The 19752-nt window shown below is 39.4% G+C and overlaps 1 protein-coding gene across 2 annotated transcripts in view; it reads right to left on the reverse strand.

The window, feature by feature from the left end:
• LOC132820145 (short transient receptor potential channel 5-like) overlaps positions 1-19752 on the reverse strand; it is a 71744-nt gene that overhangs the window by 35806 nt on the left and 16186 nt on the right. For both annotated transcript variants that reach the window (XM_060832089.1, XM_060832088.1), the window contains exons 2-4: positions 6369-6890; positions 3232-3568; positions 1055-1194 (exon numbers count right to left, since the gene is read on the reverse strand). In XM_060832089.1, the coding sequence (XP_060688072.1) occupies positions 1055-1194; positions 3232-3568; positions 6369-6890 (999 nt within the window). The remainder of the gene's footprint in view (positions 1-1054; positions 1195-3231; positions 3569-6368; positions 6891-19752) is intronic.

Here is a 19752-nt window from a genome sequence, read left to right on the forward strand (position 1 = left end):
TGGAGCAGCAGTAGGTGGGAGCAATATGAGGTTGCAAATCTGGGCAAGAGCAGCTGCAAAGTAGAGAACAGGCGGAAAAAGGAGGAGAGTGTCTGCAAAAGGACTATAGATTTGCAAAGTGTTCAAGGTGCCTGAAAAGGAGACAGGAGCTGCAAAGTGGATAAAACAGTTTTAAACTTCTCAAAAAAGGAATACTTGTCTAACTGGGAACAGGAACATGTTGGCAATACATTGCTTGCAAATTAGTGTAGAGTCTCTATATTAAAGCTGCAGGAGTTCAAGAGCTGTTATATGGGGAAAGGGCAATGGATGTGATTGTAATGAACATGTGTCAATTGTATCATTTAGTATTGAAAAGTTTTATTTCATGAAGGTTTGTATTTATCTCAAAGAATCTTACATATTGTGAATTACTTGAGGTGCAATGGATTTAGAGACAACATGCAATGATCTAGTTGTAATTTCACTCGTCCTTGGAAGTTATATATTAGGTGATGTTTTTTTTATGTGTAGAAGTACAACAGTTAATACTGTTAAAATAATGCATGTGTCTTGAGTCAAATTTAAGCACTGCAGTTTCTAGGAAAATAATTTTTCCTGTTGTGTTAGGATATTAATTTTAATGCAGCAGTGACGGTTGTTGGGAATATTGATAAATTCTTCTGGTTCTGCTTCAGTATGAGTCCAAACACCTTATATCAACACAATTACAAAAGGTATTGTTACTAAGTGACAGAACCACCTAATAGAGAAGTTAGGCAGACTGAAAAAAGGATGTCCTAAAAATCACAAAGTAACCCCAAAAATCAAAATTTAGCAAAAGAAATCATAATAGGAGTGTTCAAATAAAAAACTAAGCTCTGCACCACCACAGTCTCAAATTTCTGCATATGGATCAAGATGCTTTCCTCTGACACAGTCTATCTTACAGTAGAAACAGTTCATAGTTATGCTTTTTTAAAACAGATTAAATTGGATGCAGTATCAAAATTTATTATGTCTATTATTATAGTTTACTTGGGTTCCTTTAACAAAACATATACTGACTACTCACCTTCACATAGGCAACAATCTTCAATGTGATAGTGGCTAAGTACAAGGAATTCATTGCAAAGTCCATCAGGTTCCACCAGTCATGTACATATTCAGTAAACCCACCATCCCACATTTCTTTGATTTCAGCCCAAATAAAGCCTGAAAAAAAAAGACTTTTTTAAAACTACATGTCTGACACTTTCATGCAGATCAACTTTCCACTTCATTTCAAAATATTGTCTGCAGTTTTAACTGTTATAGAATTTACAAACTGTTCCCAAAGTTTACTTTTAAACTTTTACTTCATTCTGTTCAATCGATAAGACTATAAACTGAAAATAGTCAGTCAATAATGTATTTTGAAAAAGCATTTCAAATCTAACCATATGCTAAGGAATCATTATTTAGGCATTCTTTTTGTAGTATTTATTCATGACCTGGGTTGGACTATAAGAAGCATAACTTCAAAATTAATTGAAGATACCAAGAGTTAGAAGAGTAGTGAACACCGAGATGGATATTTCAGGGCATGAAGAGGAAATAGACACATGCAGAGATAAATTAATATGTAAAATGAAGCATTGGCAGATGAGGGGAGACAAGCTAAACTTTATGGGATAATTAAAAGGGGTGCAGCAACAAGGAGGCCTGAAAGTTCACATACACAAATCTTTAAAGATAATAGACAAGTTGATAATGTTGTTAAAAAGCATAGGGGATCCTGAGCTTTATAAATAAAGGGCTTATCACAAAAGCAAGGACGTTTTGCTAAACCTTTGTAGTTCACTGGTTAGGCCTCAGCTGGAGTATTGTGCTCAACTCCTAGCACCATAGCTTTAGAGAGATGTCAAGTCCTTAAAAAGAATAGAACAGTAATGTATTAGAATGGGACAGAACATGGAGAACTTCAGTTGGTTGGAGAAACTGGAGAATTTGGGATTGCTTTCGTTAAAACAATGTCTATTAAAGGATATTTAATAGAGATTTTAAACCTAATTTGAAAGGGTTTGTTAGTGCAGGTAGAGATAACCAACCCTAAGGTTGGAGGGTCAATAACCAGACAACACGGAGTTAAGATTTTGAAGACAGGTCACTGAACTTGAAATGTGAACTCTGCTTTCTCTCCACAAAGAGCTGTCAATTTTCTGTTTTTGTTAAGATATCTGACAAAAGAATTTTGAGGGGGAAGGTGAGGAGAATTTTCTCCACAAGTCAAATTGTAGGTATACCTTATTGTTAAATTTATGGTGAAGCTAATGGTGTGTCCTGTTATTTATGCGGAAACGGTACAACACCTTCAGGTGAGAAACACATGGATGTCTGATTAGCAATGCCAATTATAGTCACCAATCCACAATTAGCTGTGAAGAAACAGCATTTCACCCTCAGCATTAATATACACAGACCACCATCCAGGTACTTTATTTACACAGTAGATACAAGATACATTCACCACAGAAAGTGAAGTCTGGCTATTTCAAGCATAAGCAGAATACAATAATTTTCAAAAATCAATTCTTTGGCACTAAAAGTGATCTGTCATATATGTGGAGACTCATGTATGATGAAACTGATATATGTTTCATATATCTTTCAGATGATAATTGTTTATGAGATCCAAGAATCATGTAATGGCATGTAATCTCGAAAAAAACTTTTATCTTAAATTTTTTTGTTCTTTTTCTTTCTGTTTTAGTCCAATCTCTCATTTCCTCCCTTCTCTTTCTTCGCTTGATTTAAAATATAATCCACTCATTGTTATTCAAGCTCCTCAATCCTTCTCCTGTTTATTCCGCAATCGTTCAATCTGTCTGTTTCATAAGATAGCCTGTTGATTCTGCAGTTCAGTCATTATCAGCTTGCACTTTCACAACTTAGTAGGTAAGGGCAAGACCAAATAATGGCAGATGGGTTTATGTACCCTACAAAATGTGTATTGCTATTGTCTGGAGTCCATGACATAAAAGAGTAGTGGAAGCAAATTCAATGATAACAATCAAAAGGAGATTAAATCTATTATTAAGAAGGAAAAACTTGCTGAATCATGGGGGAAAGATCAGAGGTATGCAACTTATTGGGCTTAACTTTCAAAGAGATGGCATATGCACAATGGAATGAAGTGCTCTAAGATTCTATTACATCAAACAATACATTAACTTACTATAAATGAAGAAAAGTTGATAAAAAGATATTTACCTAATACCCATGGTAATATCATCCACTCGACAATAGTTGGTGGTGGCCCTTGCATGTGAAGGTCGGTCTTGACAATGTGCTGAGATGCCAACAATAGCAGGAAAAGGAATGTCAGGTAGGAGCCTGTGTGGCAGATAAACTTAATGAAAGGGTTCCTAATGAAGAGTCCCAGTCTGCTCTTTGGCGCCACCAGATAAACCACAGAAAGTACTGGAAATAGAAACCCAATGGTGATGCAGGTTAGGAGTTTGACTGCCCAGTGTCGGCGGCGCCAGCCTGGGAATCCATCATACCACAATGTCGCAAGTAACTGCTGGCAGTTAGGCTGAGCAACGAACTGTAAAGGTAATAAGAACACGTAAAATCAGAACAATTTTCGGTTTTTTGTCTTTTGCGACTGAACAGCTCATAATTCGAGGCATTTTTCTCCTTCTCCCTTTCTGTGGCTAACATCATTTGGCCATTGGAAATCTCCTGGTAGGGAGTGTGCAAGGGTATATCGAGTTACTCTGTTCGTGCAGAATAGCAACTGGATTTGCTCACAGTTTTATTATGCTGTACAGCTGAGATCAGTCATTTAGCTTTTAATGGACTCATTGGCATAATACTAGTTTTAACATCTCAACTCATAGTGTGTGAATGTCTCAATTTACAGCATTTCTATTTAACTGTGCCATCACACTATTACAATCCATCCGGTTCTACTCAATCCAAGCAAATTCCAACCTATTCTAGTGACTAATCCAAAAGCAGTGCAGATATAGTTTCCATGTTAAAAGCCGTCCTGTGGCAGTAGCAATTGGTGCGATCATTAATGCTCGTTCCTCAAAGAAACAGTCCTTCTGGAGATACACAGACTAGGAATCATGCATTCACACTTTGGTGGCCTCAGTGAAGCACATATTTGGACTTTTACCCGGTGATTCAACTTTTGCTTCACATCACACCTGTAGAAAAAGGAACAACAGTGGGCAAAGCATATTGGAGGGCAGGGCCCCCTTCAATTTCTTCTCAGCTGGCCAAGGGTGCTTGGGACTTTTATTGAACATGAATCATTGAATTGCAGCAGATGTGTAGTACCCCTGACTGGCCTTCAAAACGGAATGCACACAAGTGCAGGAGGATTGGAGATCACTGCAAACATGAGAATGATGGTTTGACAGGTCACTGGGATGATGCATTCCTCTCCATGAATCCATGTATCCGAATGTTAAATGGAAAAGAAAAGCACATCAGTCTCAGTCCAAACTGCATGATCAAAATATAAAATCCCAAAAGGGTTATACATAGGAAACCCAACACATTGCAGTCAAATGTGGAAGTCAATGTTTGGACCCTCTCAACTCATATTGTGATTTTATCTAAACCAGAAATAATAGGTGAAGATATAAAATAAGAAGTCACGACATATCTGAATGAATTCTTCAGTGTTTGGCAGAATCCAATATATCTTCACTTTCACTTCACTATTTAATACTCCACATTCAAGAAGGGTATCATTGCTGCATGAAGTCTCAAATTAACTTCTTGGGATCAGTTAATCATCCCTCATATTCAGGCCTGCAATGATTTTGTTTGTAAGAATAACATTTTATGCGATTAAATAGTGATAGTCTTCCCTGAGTTGATTGGTTTTCTTCCTTTCTGCACCTTTGCTATCACCTGTTCTACATCATTCTGTATAATCTTACTCTGAATCTCATCTTTTTTCTTTGTCGTGCTTCTCTGTGTGATCTAGAAGTTTTAAATGACAAGCTTGGCAGCCCCAATCCATTTTCATTTGATACATCTCAACTCTCATCTGACCCTTGCTGGACACTGATAGTGTCCTGTGAAAATGGGCCAACACCTCTAATCAAAATATCTAATACATTAAAAACTCCATGTACACATCATACCACAGTGATCTATTATGATGTTCTATGTTTATAGTTGTGATAGAAGTCGATAAGTCAATTTGACGTATTGTAACGATACTCACTTGGCAATGCAATCACTCGTGGAAGGTTGAAACTGCCCAAGACTGGCAGGTTTGAGGCCTGTGCCAGGTTTAATTTAAATACTGCAGCCAAACAGCTGTCCATTGAACTTCCTAGCTGGGAAGAATGGGCAATTGAAGAACCTGGACCGATCCCAGGAAAGGGCCACATCTGGCCATAAACAGGTCAAGGTTTTTTGAGTAGATCCAGGGGAAGTACATCTGCTTTCCAAAAATAGAGTTAACAGATTTTCTGGACAGTTTGCTACGTTGGTAGGTGAGCATGCATCACTCATCCCAATCTAGAATTGATCATTGAGATCTTACAGCCAATATTGGACTCTAATTTGTACCTATTTGTAGTTTTATCACAGAGATCCATTCCACCCTTCCAATGTTTTTCTACAATCTCTACCATCGGGAGAAGGTACAGAAGTCTGAACACACGCACCAGCTGGTTTTGAAACAGTTTCTACCCCACTGTTGTTACAATAGTGAATGGACTCACAAACTTTTAACATTTGCCTGTATTTGTATTTTGGTTTTTGCCGCTGTTTACCTATTATTGACTTATCTACGCTACTTAACTCTGTGATCTGCCTGTATTGCTCGCAAGACAAAGCTTTTCACTGTGCCTTGGTACACGTAACAATAAATAAATTCAATTCAATTCAATCCCCACCATTTACTGACCATTCTGAAAAATGTATATGATGCCAATACTAATAGATGCATCCCTTTCTCCCACCACCATGGCCGGCTGACGGATATTCAGATGAGAAACAGGCAACAAAACCTCTTGACTCTTAAATGAACTCTGAAAAATGTCAATATGATTCAATTATTGTCAACCGTCTAATCACTCTTTACCTGAGGACAACATTTGGTATTCACTTATGGTCCACAACATTAGGGGTGGTTAATTATTATATTCATATAGCAGGCTAAGGAGGATAAGTAATTCCTTGCACAATTCAGCACCAAGATGAGAATTCCTGTATTGCCGTATACTCTATCATATTATTTCCAATGAACAGGTGTTGCCGAATTAAAGCCGAAGCAAAGAACCAATTATATGATGACTTAAAATGCTGCTTCTGACAAGAGTTGGTTAACTTAGATTGACATACATGTAGACATGATCATATGTTAGTCCTACCTCTTTCTGATGGTACTTGATGGCTACCTTCAGTTTTGCTAGGTCATGGCATTTCTGGGGATCTAACTCATCGCTCTGGTCATCTCTGTGGTTCAAAATGATCTCCAGCTCCCTCGAACTTCGAGCTTGATCCAGCAGATCTTTGGCAAAGAGTTTGCACTGCTGTGACAGCTCTTCATATTCAGCTTTAAACTCATTCTCTACTTTGCTGAGTTCTTTCAGTTCCCATCCTAGCTGAAAAGCTGTGAGGATTGGGTCTTCACTTGACAAGGCTATTAACGAAGGACTTGCAAGAGCACGGTATATATTCAGGCGTGACCTTGAGTGACGGAGACTGTCAACTTCTGAACTAGAAACACACTCCACGCAGTTGCACCGGACTTGGTGAGGTCGAGGAATGGAGACTCCTCCGTGTACCAATAGTTTAATAATCTCATAGTTATTGGTATGTGCAGCAAGCATTATGGGTGTAATGTCTGGAGTGAATTCTGAAAACTGGGCATCCATCAATAAAGGAGGGACCTGCCAAGCAGAAATGACATAATAATCAATACTATTTTCTCAGCATATTAAAGCAAATCAAAAGCAGATTACACTGCATGACTGGGATTGATTTGAGCTTTTGAAGGTATATGTGACTCCAGTGGTGATGTTTAGGGCATTAATTCAAAGGATTGAGGTTCTGAGGCCACAGAGACCCACATTATTCCTATGGGTTCCAGAGGAATACCTGTGCTCCTCATGAATAAATTAAATGAATTGAATATCTACCTTCAAAAAGCCTTCTCCCTTCTATTGCTCAGTTGATCTAGATATCATAGAATATCTACAGTGTGGGCCCATTTGACCCATTAAGTCTGCACCAACCCTCCAAGGATTCCATCCAAGCCCCTACCCTATCCCCATATTGGTCATATATAATCCACATAGCCTATACATCCTTAGATACTGTGGATGTTTTAGCATGGTTAATCCACTTAATTTTCAAATCTTTGCACTGTTGGAGGAAACTAGAGCACCCAGCAGAAACCCTCACAAACACAGGGAGAATGTGCAAACTCCAAACCGACTGTCACCCCAAGGTTGGAATTGAGCCTAGGTCCCAGGTGCTGTGAGGCAACAGTGTTAACCACTGAACGACTGTGCTGAGATCATCAGACCCTGCTTGTGGAGAAGGAGAATACAAAAGGAGCAAAGTCATGTTAAAAATTTGCATTAAACTTTGTTAGCTCCGATTTGGAGTACCGTGTGCTGTTCTGGTCTCTACATTTCAAACAAATGGTTGTGACATGCTGCAGAAAATGTAGAAAAGATTTATAAGCTAATAGGGTTAAGGGGGTGTAACTGTCAGAAAGAGCAGACTGGAAATTTTGCTCTGGAAAATAAAAAACTCAAAGGAGAATTAAAAGTCCATCATCTGAAATATGAACACTTTGTATATTTGACAGTAAGTGTGCTTTAAAATGGAACCAACTACATTATTCATGCACAGGACTGTAAGTTACCTGCTATACATCCAGGCAGTTAATATCCTGTTAACAAGGGCACTCAAAAATCAACACAAATAAGATGACAACTTGGAATGCATTTTCTTCAAATATTTAATTAAAAATCTTTCTTTTTCCAAACAGTGACATATTTTTACAGATACATCCTGTCTTCATAAACTAGCAAGTTAAGACTCTTGATTTCAACATTTATATTCTAAGGTGATGACTTGCTTATGCAGGATCTATTAAGATCATCATTTAAAGTCAATTAATTGCAGCCTTACAAAAGTTCACAGTGAATACATAATCTCCTGTATTCCTTCACTGGTCACAATATTGTGCATTGGTCCTGTGCCATGGGCCTTGCACTTTTAATGCAAGGCTTTTACAATCTCTGCAACTGCAAATGATATAACTATAGCAATTGTATACTGTATGTATCTGTGCCTTCTTTCAATACACATTGTCACATATGTGAAACCAGATAACAGTAATGGAGAAGGTGGTGAGATTGGGAACTAATCATCTGCATTAGTTCTTCTACAGAAAATTTATTGTGGTTCAGTTCAGTATTATACTTTATTTTATAAAGAGCCCAACGTGGCTAAGAGATGCAGCAGCACAATCTGAATTTCAGTCCTCTGATGCGAGGCTACCAATGCAAAGATTTGGTATGTTTATCTGTATGTTTAAAGTAAATGCTATCACTCTGTTTCAGTTCTGTTTCAATTCATTCTCTTTCTCTCCCTTGCTATTTTGCTTTCCTTTTTCCGTGCTCCACTGGATATCTTTCACCACTTTTCACCTTTCAACAAATTTCTATCTTCAAAAGGGCAGATCGTATTACAGACCAATTAGCTTCAGGGGACGGTATCAGACCATCCAATGAAGTAGCACATAACAAAAATAGTCACCATGGATTCTGAAAGAAGAAAATAATGCTTCAGCAATATTATTGAATTATTTGTGGTGCACACAGACTTTAAAATACTTTTGGGATTCAAATTTGCACATTAGTAATTGTTATGATCTGAAAGAATGCCAGTAATGTAATAGAGCAAGTCTGTGGAGAAGTGGGGAATACAAAAGGAAGAAGATCATGTTAAACTTTGCATAAAACCTTGGTTAGTTCTGAGTTAGAGTACTGTGTTCCCCTCTGGCCTCTACATTTCAAATGAATAATTGTGGCATGCTGCAGAAAACACAGAAAAAATTTACAAGCTAATAGTGATAAGGGGGTGTAAGTATCATAGAGATGGACAACAATGAAACAGAGTCTTCCATCCAACTCATCCATGCCTACCAGATATCCTAACCTAATCTAGTCCCATTTGCCAGCACTTGGCCCATATCCCTCTAAATCTTTTCTATTCATATTCCCATCCAGATGCCTTTTAAATGTTGTAATTGTACCAGCTCCCACCACTTCCTCTGGCAGCTCAATCCATGCATGAATCACCCTCTGCATGGAAAGGTTGCCCGAGGTCCCTTTTAAATCTTTCCTCTCTCACCTTAAACCTATGTCCTCTAGTTCTGGACTCCCCCAACCCAGGGAAAAAAACCTTGTCTAATTAGCCTAAACATGCCCCTCTATAAGGTCACCCCTTCAGTCTCTGGCTCTGCAGGGAAACAGCCCCAGCCGATTCAGCCTCTCCCCATAGCTCAAACCCTCCAACCCTGGCAATATCCCTGTAAATCTTTTCTGAACCTTCTCAAATTTCACAACATTCTTCCTATAGAAGGGAGACCAGAATTGCATACAGTATTCCAAATGTGGCCTAACCAATATCCTGTACAGCCGCAGCATGACCTCCCAAATCCTATACTTAATGTACTGACCAATAAAGGCAAGCGTATCAAACTGGTAATTTTGCTCTGAAAAATAAAAACTCAAAAGACAATTAATAGAAGTCTCTCAAATTATTAATATCTTAAGAATATAACAAGTAGAAACAGGAGCAGACCATGTGGCCCCTCTATCATTCAGTACAACCATATTTGATCCTCTGCCTCAATTCCATTTTCTGTCCACTGCCCTGGAATTAAGAAAGCCTGGGGTAAAAGTCTTGCCCAGTAAGAGCTGCCAAAGAGGCTGGCATTTCTATTCAATGGCAGAACCACCAGGGAGAAGGTGTATGCTGCTGGTATGAGAGCCACCTCAGGTCTAGTGTTGTCACTGAAGCCCACACCACAAGTTAGTGATGGTGGAATGACTTTCATAGGGTGGATGTTTCAGAGAAAGAGAGGGGAAGGTAAGGAGGAAAGGCAGATGGTTCTCAGTGGGCCCAACCCTTCCTGATGCTGGCTCATTTGACTGGGTGCAAAGTACTTGACAACAACAACCCTTCCCCTACCCCAGGACACCGGTGCAGCTCTGAATAGGATTGTTTGCAATACTCAAGGCATTGCAAGCCTCCACCTTATTTAAAGGACACTATTGCAAAGGCTGGACATGGGAAATAAAAATGGAAAGTGTTGAAGAAACTCAGCTGGTCTGTTACCAGCTGTGCAGAAAAGAAGTGTTAATGTTTTTATAGTTCATTTTGCTTTTGGTTTTGTTTGTTATAGTAAAAGCCTGAAATAAAAAGAACAAAGAACAATTTGCAGCCCAGGAACAGGCCCTTCGGCCCTCCAAGCCTGAGCCGATCCAAATCCACTGTCTAAACCTGTTGCCCAATTCCTAAGCATCTGTAACCCTCTGCTCCCCACCTACTCACACATCTGTCCAGACGCATCTTAAATGAATCTACCATGCCTGCCTCTACTACCTCTGCTGGCAACGTTTTACAGGCACCTATCACCCTCTTGTAAAATACTTACTGTGTCTATCCACCTTCAACTTTTCACCTCTCACCTTGAAAGCGTGACCTCTCGTTATTGAATCCTTTACTATGGGAAAAAGCTTAACTCTACCTACTTTGTCTATATCCTTCATGATTTTGTAGACCTCGATCAGGTCCCCCCTCAATCTCCTTTTTTCTAATGAAAACAATTCTAACCCACTCAACCTCACTTCATAGCTAGCACCTTTCATACCAGGCAGCATCCTTGTAAACTTTCTCTGCTCCCTCTCCAAAACGTCCACATCCTTTTGGTAATGTGGCGACCAGAACTATACACAGTATTCTAAATGCAGCTGAACCAATGTCTTGCACAATTCTAACATGATGTGCCAGCTCTTATACTCAATACCCCACCCGGTGAAGGCAAGCATACCATATGCCTTCTTGACCATTCTATCCACCCGTGCAGCAATCTTCAGGGTACAATGGACCTGAATTCCCAGATCTCTCTGCTCATCTTCTGTTTACTATATAATTAGACTTCCCAAAATTCATCACCTCACATTTGCTTGGATTGAACTCCATCTGCCACTTCCCGCCGCCACCCTCAACACCCCCCCCCCCCAACTCTTCAGTCTATCTATATTCTCCTGTGTTCTTTGACAGTCATAGAGTCATAGAGATGTACAACGTGGAAACAGACCCTTCAGTCCAACCCATCCATACCGACCAGATATCCCAACCCAATCTAGTCCCACCTGCCAGCACCCGCCCTATATCCCTTCAAACCCTTCCTATTCATATGCCCATCCAAATGCCTCTTAAATGTTGCAATCGTACCAGCCTCCACCACTTCCTCTGGCAGCTCATTCCATACACATACCACCCTCTGTGTGAAAATGCTGCACCTTAAGTCACTTTTATATCTCTCCCCTCTCAACCTAAACCTATGCCCTCTAGTTCTGGACTCCTCAACCCCAGGGAAAAGACTTTGTCTATTTATCATATTTATGCCCCTCATAATTTTGTAAACCTCTATAAGGTCACCCCTCAGCCTCCAATGCTCCAGGGAAAACAGCCCCAGCCTGTTCAGCCTCTCCCTGTAGCTCAAATCCTCCAACCCTGGCAACATCCTTGTAAATCTTATCTGAACCCTTTCAAGTTTCACAACATCTTTCCGATAGGAAGGAGACCAGAATTGCACACAATATTCCAACAGTGGCATAACCAATGTCCTGTACAGCCACAACATGACCTCCCAACTCCTGTACTCAATACTCTGACCAATAAAGGAAAGCATACCAAACGCCTTCTTCACTATCCTATCTACCTGCGACTCCACATTCAAGGAGCTATGAACCTGCACTCCAAGGTCTCTTTGTTCAGCAAAACTCCCGAGGACCTTACCATTAAGTGTATAAGTCCTGCTAAGATTTGCTTTCCTGAAATGCAGCACCTCGCATTTATCTGAATTAAACTCCATCTGCCACTTCTCAGCCCATTGGCCCATCTGGTCAAGATCCTGTTGTAATCTGAGATAATCTTCTTCGCTGTCCACTACACCTCCAATTTTGGTGTCATCTACAAACTTACTAACTGTACCTGTTACGCTCGCATCCAAATCATTTATGTAAATGACAAAATGTAGAGGACCCAGCACCAATCCTTGTGGCACTCCACTGGTCACAGGCATCCAGTCTGAAAAACAACCCTCCACCACCACCTTCTGTCTTCTACCTTTGAGCCAGTTCTGTATCCAAATGGCTAGTTCTCCCTGTATTCCATGAAATCTAGCCTTGCTAACCAGTGTCCCGGGGGAACCTTGTCGAACACCTTACTGAAGTCCATATAGATCACATCTACCGCTCTGCCCTCATCAATACTCTTTGTTACTTCTTCAAAAAACTCAATCAAGTTTGTGAGACATGATTTCCCACTCACAAAGCCATGTTGACTATCCCTAATCAGTACTTGCCTTTCCAAATACATGTACATCCTATCCCTCAGGATTCCCTCCAACAACTTGCCCACCACCGATGTCAGGCTCACTGGTCTATAGTTCTCTGGCTTGTTCTTACCACCCTTCTTAAACAGTGGCACCACGTTAGCCAACCTCCAGTCTTCTGGCACCTCACCTGTGACTATCGATGATACAAATATCTCAGCAAGAGGCCCAGCAATCACTTCTCTAGCTTCCCACAGAGTTCTAGTGTATACCTGATCAGGTCCTGGGGATTTATCCACCTTAAGCGTTACTGAATCTTCCATTAATAAACTCTGCTAGAGGAGGCAACCTGAGTTAAATAACAAGCCATATTTGTCATGTGAGGACTACCTTGAACTGTGAAGTTACACATGTCAACTAACTTGAGGTTGTGTCCAACAGTGTATTTTATCTGCTGTGACAATACTTATGTCCCAAAGCATAAGAAACTGGGCCTGGATAACCTAGTGTTGGGGAAGCATTTATTGCAGCTAATTATTCTATACACACATTACATTCTTAAGGCACAGAAATATCTCAGTTAATATTAAGCTAAAGGTTTACAATGGAGGACCGTACATCCAGTAGAGTGTCATGCTTCAAGTGATCTGAGGTAAGATGGAGTATGAGATCTTTATACCTTCAGGTCATATGGCATGATAAGCAGCAATGGTATCATAAACATGCCTCTTAGAAGTGTAATGATACGCAAAGCATGTGGCATAATGCAACGCCAACAATCAGGAGATTGATGTTGAACTTATTGAAGAGTATGTGATATTGATTCTATGAAAGCAATGCACTGCTAATGCTGGTAATCCAAATTAAAAACAGAAAAAACTGAAGAAAATTGGTAGGTCTGGAAGCATCGGTAGAGAGAGAAATAAAGTTAATATTTCGATCCAATATCATTCTTTTTCAGATGCTGCCAAACCTGCCAAGTTTCTCAAGCAATTTCCACTTTTATTTTCAACCACTCCTCCAAGTAGAATTATAAAAGTTGCTTGATTTTGTTTAAAACCGAAGAATGCTATCAGGCACTTACAAGTTTCAAAATTGATTTGAATGTAGCACTGCTTTAGCAGCAGGGTATAAAGACCATATGGCATATTTCTAACTAATCCTCTTCCTGGTTAGGCTGCACCACTCATTACATATGCTCAGTGAAGAGGCAACCAAATCCACATGCTCAAAAAATGCAGTTGGATTTATTCTACACTGCTTTCAAAATATTATATAAGGTGTATGAATGGAGTTAGAACATTATAATTTTGCCTCTGGGACCTTGGTCTGAAAATCTCAATCTAGGGGAAAGAAATAAATGTCTTATGTCACTGCTAGGCGTAAAGATGCTAATTAATGTGAGTTTCAATCTAATTCCTAATTAATGACTCTCCCACACCAAAACTATCTTTATTTCATTAATTGGTACTTAATTAGAAAACATATTTGATAAGACTCCATCTATTTTATAGACACATTATAGCTGTATTTCTTGGATAGATTCATGGCATTCTCGTTTTGCACAGGAGGGGGTGATGTTTACACTGGATGGCATTCTAATAACTAATGTGTTGATTAACTCTTTCAAAAATAACTTATGTATTAACTTATGAAGTAATTTAAGGATTTGTAGACAAAAGGTAAAGATTATCAAAATGCTGAAGGAACAATGATGAGCTCTGTGGTGGAAAAAATGGAAATGTCATCTGTGAAAATCGATTGGCCAATGTCAGCTCTGGATGCAGATAACATGGTGTTTTACTGAAAGGTTTCTTAGCTAAGGTGAATTTTGTAGAACGTTTCCACTGGTGACTAACAAATGATAGGATGGATTGCACGTGGTTTGTGAGCCTAAGAAAACAAGTCTCCTTTTTCTCATATGATTTCCCCTTTAGTTCATGTTATTCCTGAACTCAATTTGTTTGATGTTATGAAATGGGTCTGAGAAATGAAATTTTCCATTCCACAAAAGCATCATCCCTATTGTTGGTAAGCAGAAGGATAATTATAGTGTAAAATAAATAACATTGTCACAGATGTTAGTCAATGTTCAACAAATGCAACAGTGATTAAGCTTGAGTGAGTTTCAGTGATCTTCTCCGTATGTGAATTGCATGAATGAATTTCTTTTTATGAGAAAAAAATGTATTGATTCTATACACATTCTAGAATATTGCAGCATTCCATCAACAACTCAGCTTTAAGTCATATGTTTGCATTTTCTTTTTATTGTTCATCTGCGAAGTGTCATTTTTATGCTATCATTCCTGCAGAACAAATCTTTTTCACTGTATTGCTTACACATTGCAGCACGTTTGTTTGCTATAGATGTTGGGAAGCCAGAATATGCAGGTCAGTAAATGCCTTGTAAATTTAGAACTCTCATCTTTAGAAGGTTACATTTAAAAAAATGTTCATTATAGCTTATGTATCAAATAGAATAGAATGAGCAGTTTATAATAAACTTGTGATTTGAAGTGTTTCAATTCTATTCTAAAACAAGCAGAAATGAGATTACAATCGTTAAATCAATCCATGGGCCAATTATCTTTGTGAAATAGATCCATTTTCCATTATCGACAGAAGAGATCAGGGCTCAAAACAAAGGTGCATCTATAGTTCAGATGCATGTTAATATTTACACTAAAGGGTTTAAATATTACTGCCAAATTGGATCAATAATAAATAATAGGGACTGGAAATTTTAAAAATTGCATTGATCTTATTAATGGACTTAAATTGCAAATACAAGATTTCAAAATTATATTGTTAGGAGTTCCTCTGGTCATTCTGTCTAAAAATATTTCCAAAATGATCTTCCTTTTGTTGCAAAATTACATTTTGAAGGAACTCATTTATTTCTGAATGCCAGAGGAAAGCATAACAAATGCATTTATAATGTCACTACTCTAAGTACCCAGAGGAATTTGTAGCCCTCGTTCTTTTGTAATATTTAACAATATATCAAAAAAGGTTATCATGCACAAGGTAAGTAGAATGGGAATCTGGCCCCAGCATATTTTAATATTAAACCATTACATGTTTGGATCTCTATGATAAGTTGAGAATTTGACTTCAGTTTAAAATGAATTGAAAAATAACTGGATAATGGTTTTAGAAGAAAAAGTTACTGAGTTGCTTCTGGATTATTGTAAAACTCCAATTTATTCATTAATATATTTTAAGAAAGGAAACTTGTAATCTTTATACAGCCTGACCTGATCAAATGTTGGTGGAACTTGATGGGTTCTGTGCTGGAAAAATGGAAATATGTGAAAAATGCACTGGCATCGGAAACAATCCAGGGAAGGTTCAATAGGCTGATTCTGGGTATGGAGGGACAATCTAATGAGGAAAGGTTGAGTGAATTGGGCCTGTACTTATTGGAGTTTACAGGAATGACAGGTGACTGAAATATAACAGATCCTTAGGGCACCACAGGCTAGATGTGGAAAGGTACTTTCCCCCAGTCAGAGATTCTAAGACGAGCACGCATAATCTCAGAATAAGGGGTCACCATTAAGGCAGAGATGAGGAGAAATTTCTTATCTCAGAGGATAGTGAATCTGTGGCATTGTTTGCCACGGAGGGCTGTAGAGACTGGGCTGTGAAAGAACATTCAACACTGAGACAGACAGATTTTTTTTAAAATCAGGAAGACAATCAAGGCGATTATGAAGAAAAGCAGGAAACTGGAATAAAGGATTATCAGAGAAGCCATAACCTCACTGAATGGCAGAACAGATCTGATGGGCTGAATAGCCAACTTCTGTTCCTACATCTGATACCTTGTACGAGCTCTCAGTCCAGAAAAATCACGGCTAAGTCCATGCTGTTATGCTGATTCTCTTCTGGAGCAGTAGAAATTCCAAACGTCATATACAATACAACCATTCCTGATGAAGGGCTTTTGCATGAAGCATCGATTTACCTGCTCCTTGGATGCTGCCTGATCTGCTGTGCTTTTCCAGCGCCACGCTAATTTAAACTCTGGTTTCCAGCATCTGCAGTCCTCACTTTTGCACAGTACAACCATGCAGACTTCCAGAATGGCACACAGAACATAGTTAGGAAATTTCTGCTTTAATCCAGCTTTATTTGGCAGTAACCATCTTTCACATTGAGAGTAGTAAAGACCTTGGCAAGATATAGCAAACTTTGTTTCAATAGTTGGCATATGATTGTGAGATTTCTTCAAGCCTCAGATCTGTTGTACCTAAGCATGGTCTCAGTTTGCAGCATTTTTGATCTTTTTAATGTATTTTCTAATCAACTTGTACTGCAATTTTATTACACACCTTTGAAATAGGTGGGACTTGAACCCAGGCCTCCTGGCTCAGATTTACGGGCATTAACCTATAATCATGGCATTAATACCACATGCTTTAACCACTTGATCTAACCAGGCACTGTTAGCATGCTGCTAATCTTCTCTGTGGAATTATCACATTCTTGATGACACACTTCTTTTCTAGCTCTTCTATCTTGTCTTTTGCATAGGGCTTAAAAGGCTCAAATAGGAGTGAGACTCTTTGCACAGCCTAATGAGAGTCTGAACATGTGTTGAAGACTCCCTTTTGGCAACAGGTCAGGTTTCTGTTCTCCTTCACTCCACCTCTGCCCCATGATATCTGAAGTGTTTTATCAAGAGAACAGTCACACCCCAGAGGAAAACACAGGTTCAGTAACTCTCTGGGAGGAGGGGTGACAGATAGGGAGACAGGTCATAAGAAATTAGGAGAGTTTGATAAAGAGATCCGCAGACACTGTCCTTCCCAACAAGCACTGTGTACTTTCAAAAGTTATAGGTAGAAGGCAGGAGAATGTATCAGCCATGATGAAATTGTAGAGCAAACTTGATGGGCTGAATGAGCTAATTTCGCTCCCCTATTTTTTGGTCTTATGTCCATGTTGAAATGAATGACAGTTAGGAACAGGGAGGAAATAGGCTGTCAATTTAAATGCAGGACCTCAAGTGTAACTATACTGTATTATTGGCATGCTACCTGTATATTTGCATAGAAGCAGAAAGATCAGGAGAATTAATACATCGTGGCTAAAGGACTGGTGCAGAAAAAGGGTCCCTTTTCAGCATCAGAACTAGTTAACAAGGAGCTGCACCAATTATAAGGGCTTTACGAGACTTGGAAATTTTACTGAAAATTAGTTAATTTGAACACTTTATGTTCAGGGACAGGTACTTGGCTTAGGGATTGGGTCAAGCCATAGCTCAGGGCTGCTCACTTGTTCTTTTAGTACTCAGTGACTTAACTCCCACCTGCAAGCTTACAAAGTCTATGCCTTGCCTCGCAACACATTGGCTTCAGACAATGCCTAAAGGTTCTCAGTACTGCTGTATTGATGTGCGGTTTTGTGCAGAATCACCGACAGGTTGCTTGTTTTGCTTGTCAAAAGGGATCTGACTAGAAGGGTTGGGAGGATATCTTGCTCCAAGGCACACCAAGGTGTCATCTAGCAACTACAGCAGGTGTCCAATTGTCTACATGGCTAACACACTGCATGCATACGTGACCAAATGGCCTTGTCGGAAAGTGGGTGTTGGTCAGGGAGGTCCTGGTACTGAAGGAACTGACAAAAGGATAGCTTACGTGAGTGGGTGAAAATCTGGCAAATATAGGAAAGTGTGAACTTGTCCATTTTGGAAGAAAGAATCAAAAATAAAAGGTATTATCTACATTATGAAAGTGCTCTGAGATGCAACAAGATTTGGGTGTCCTAATGGATGAATCACAGAAGATTAGTATATCATGTATATAATAGAATGTTACTGTTTATTGTGAGAGGAATGCAAGAGTAGAGAGGTTATGCTTTTATTATACAGGGCATTAGTGAGATTGCATGTGGAGTATTGTATGCAGTACTGGCCGTTGTACTGATGGAACACATTGGAAGCAGTTCAGAGAAGGTTTAATGGACTAATATCTGGAATGTGAGGATTGCTTTATGAGGAAAGGTTAGAAGGGCTAGGCTATATCCTATGCAGTTAAGAGTCATATATGACTTACTTGAAACTTATATGATCCTAGGCTTGAATGGGTCCAGAGGATGTTTCATCATATGCTATAATCTAGAACGATGGGGTTGTAGTTAACAACAAGGGGACATCTATTTAAAACAGAGATGAGCAAACACTTTTGTTCACTCAGAAGGTTTGAGTCTGTGGAATTTCCTTCCTCACCATGCAGAATTTTAAAATATCTTTAAGGTAGAACTGGCTAGGTTCTTGATTATGAAAGATTATTGGAGATATGCAGAAAGGTAGAGTTAAGGTTAAAATCATTTCAGCCGTGATCATATTCAGTGGCAGAGCAGACTCGATAAGCTGAGTGATGTGCTCTTGTTCTTTGTTCGTATGATTGTAATTTCTTTTTTTTAGATTACTTACAGTGTGGAAACAGGCCCTTCGGCCCAACAAGTCCACACTGACCCGCCGAAGCGCAACCCACCCATACTCCTACATTTACCCCTTACCTAACACTACGGGCAATTTAGCATGGCCAATTCACCTGACCCGCACATCTTTGGATTGTGGGAGGAAATTGGAGCACCCGGAGGAAACCCACGCAGACACGGGGAGAATGCGCAAACACCACACAGACAGTTATCCAAAGCTGAAATTGAACCTGGCACCGTGAGGCAGCAGAGCTAACCACTGAGTCACCGTGCTGCCCCACAGTTAGGTCAATGATCTAACCAAGCAGTATGCCTTAACATCACATGGTTTTCCAAAAGTAATTGAAATTTGAAAAATGCTTTGGCATTTTGATATCGGCAGTGAATCACAGATGAGAAGTCACTTCTGAATGTTATACAGTAGACCACTTACCAGGAGTTCATTCTTAGATTCAACTAAAGCTGCACATACTGTGAAAAATTATAACATTGTCACATTTCTGTCTCTTCTGCAGAATTGAACCCGGGTCTCAGGCGCTGTGAGACAGCAGTGCTAACCACTGTGCCACCGTGCCGCCCGCCAAAAATGTAGATTACTTAGAGTGTGGAAACAGGCCCTTTGGCCCAACAAGTCCACACTGACCCGCCGAAGCGCAACTCACCCATACCCCTACATTACCCCTTACCTAACACTACGGGCAATTTAGCAT

The sequence above is a fragment of the Hemiscyllium ocellatum genome, chromosome 11 (genome assembly GCF_020745735.1).
Source record: "Hemiscyllium ocellatum isolate sHemOce1 chromosome 11, sHemOce1.pat.X.cur, whole genome shotgun sequence".
NCBI classification, from domain to species: Eukaryota; Metazoa; Chordata; class Chondrichthyes; order Orectolobiformes; family Hemiscylliidae; genus Hemiscyllium; species Hemiscyllium ocellatum.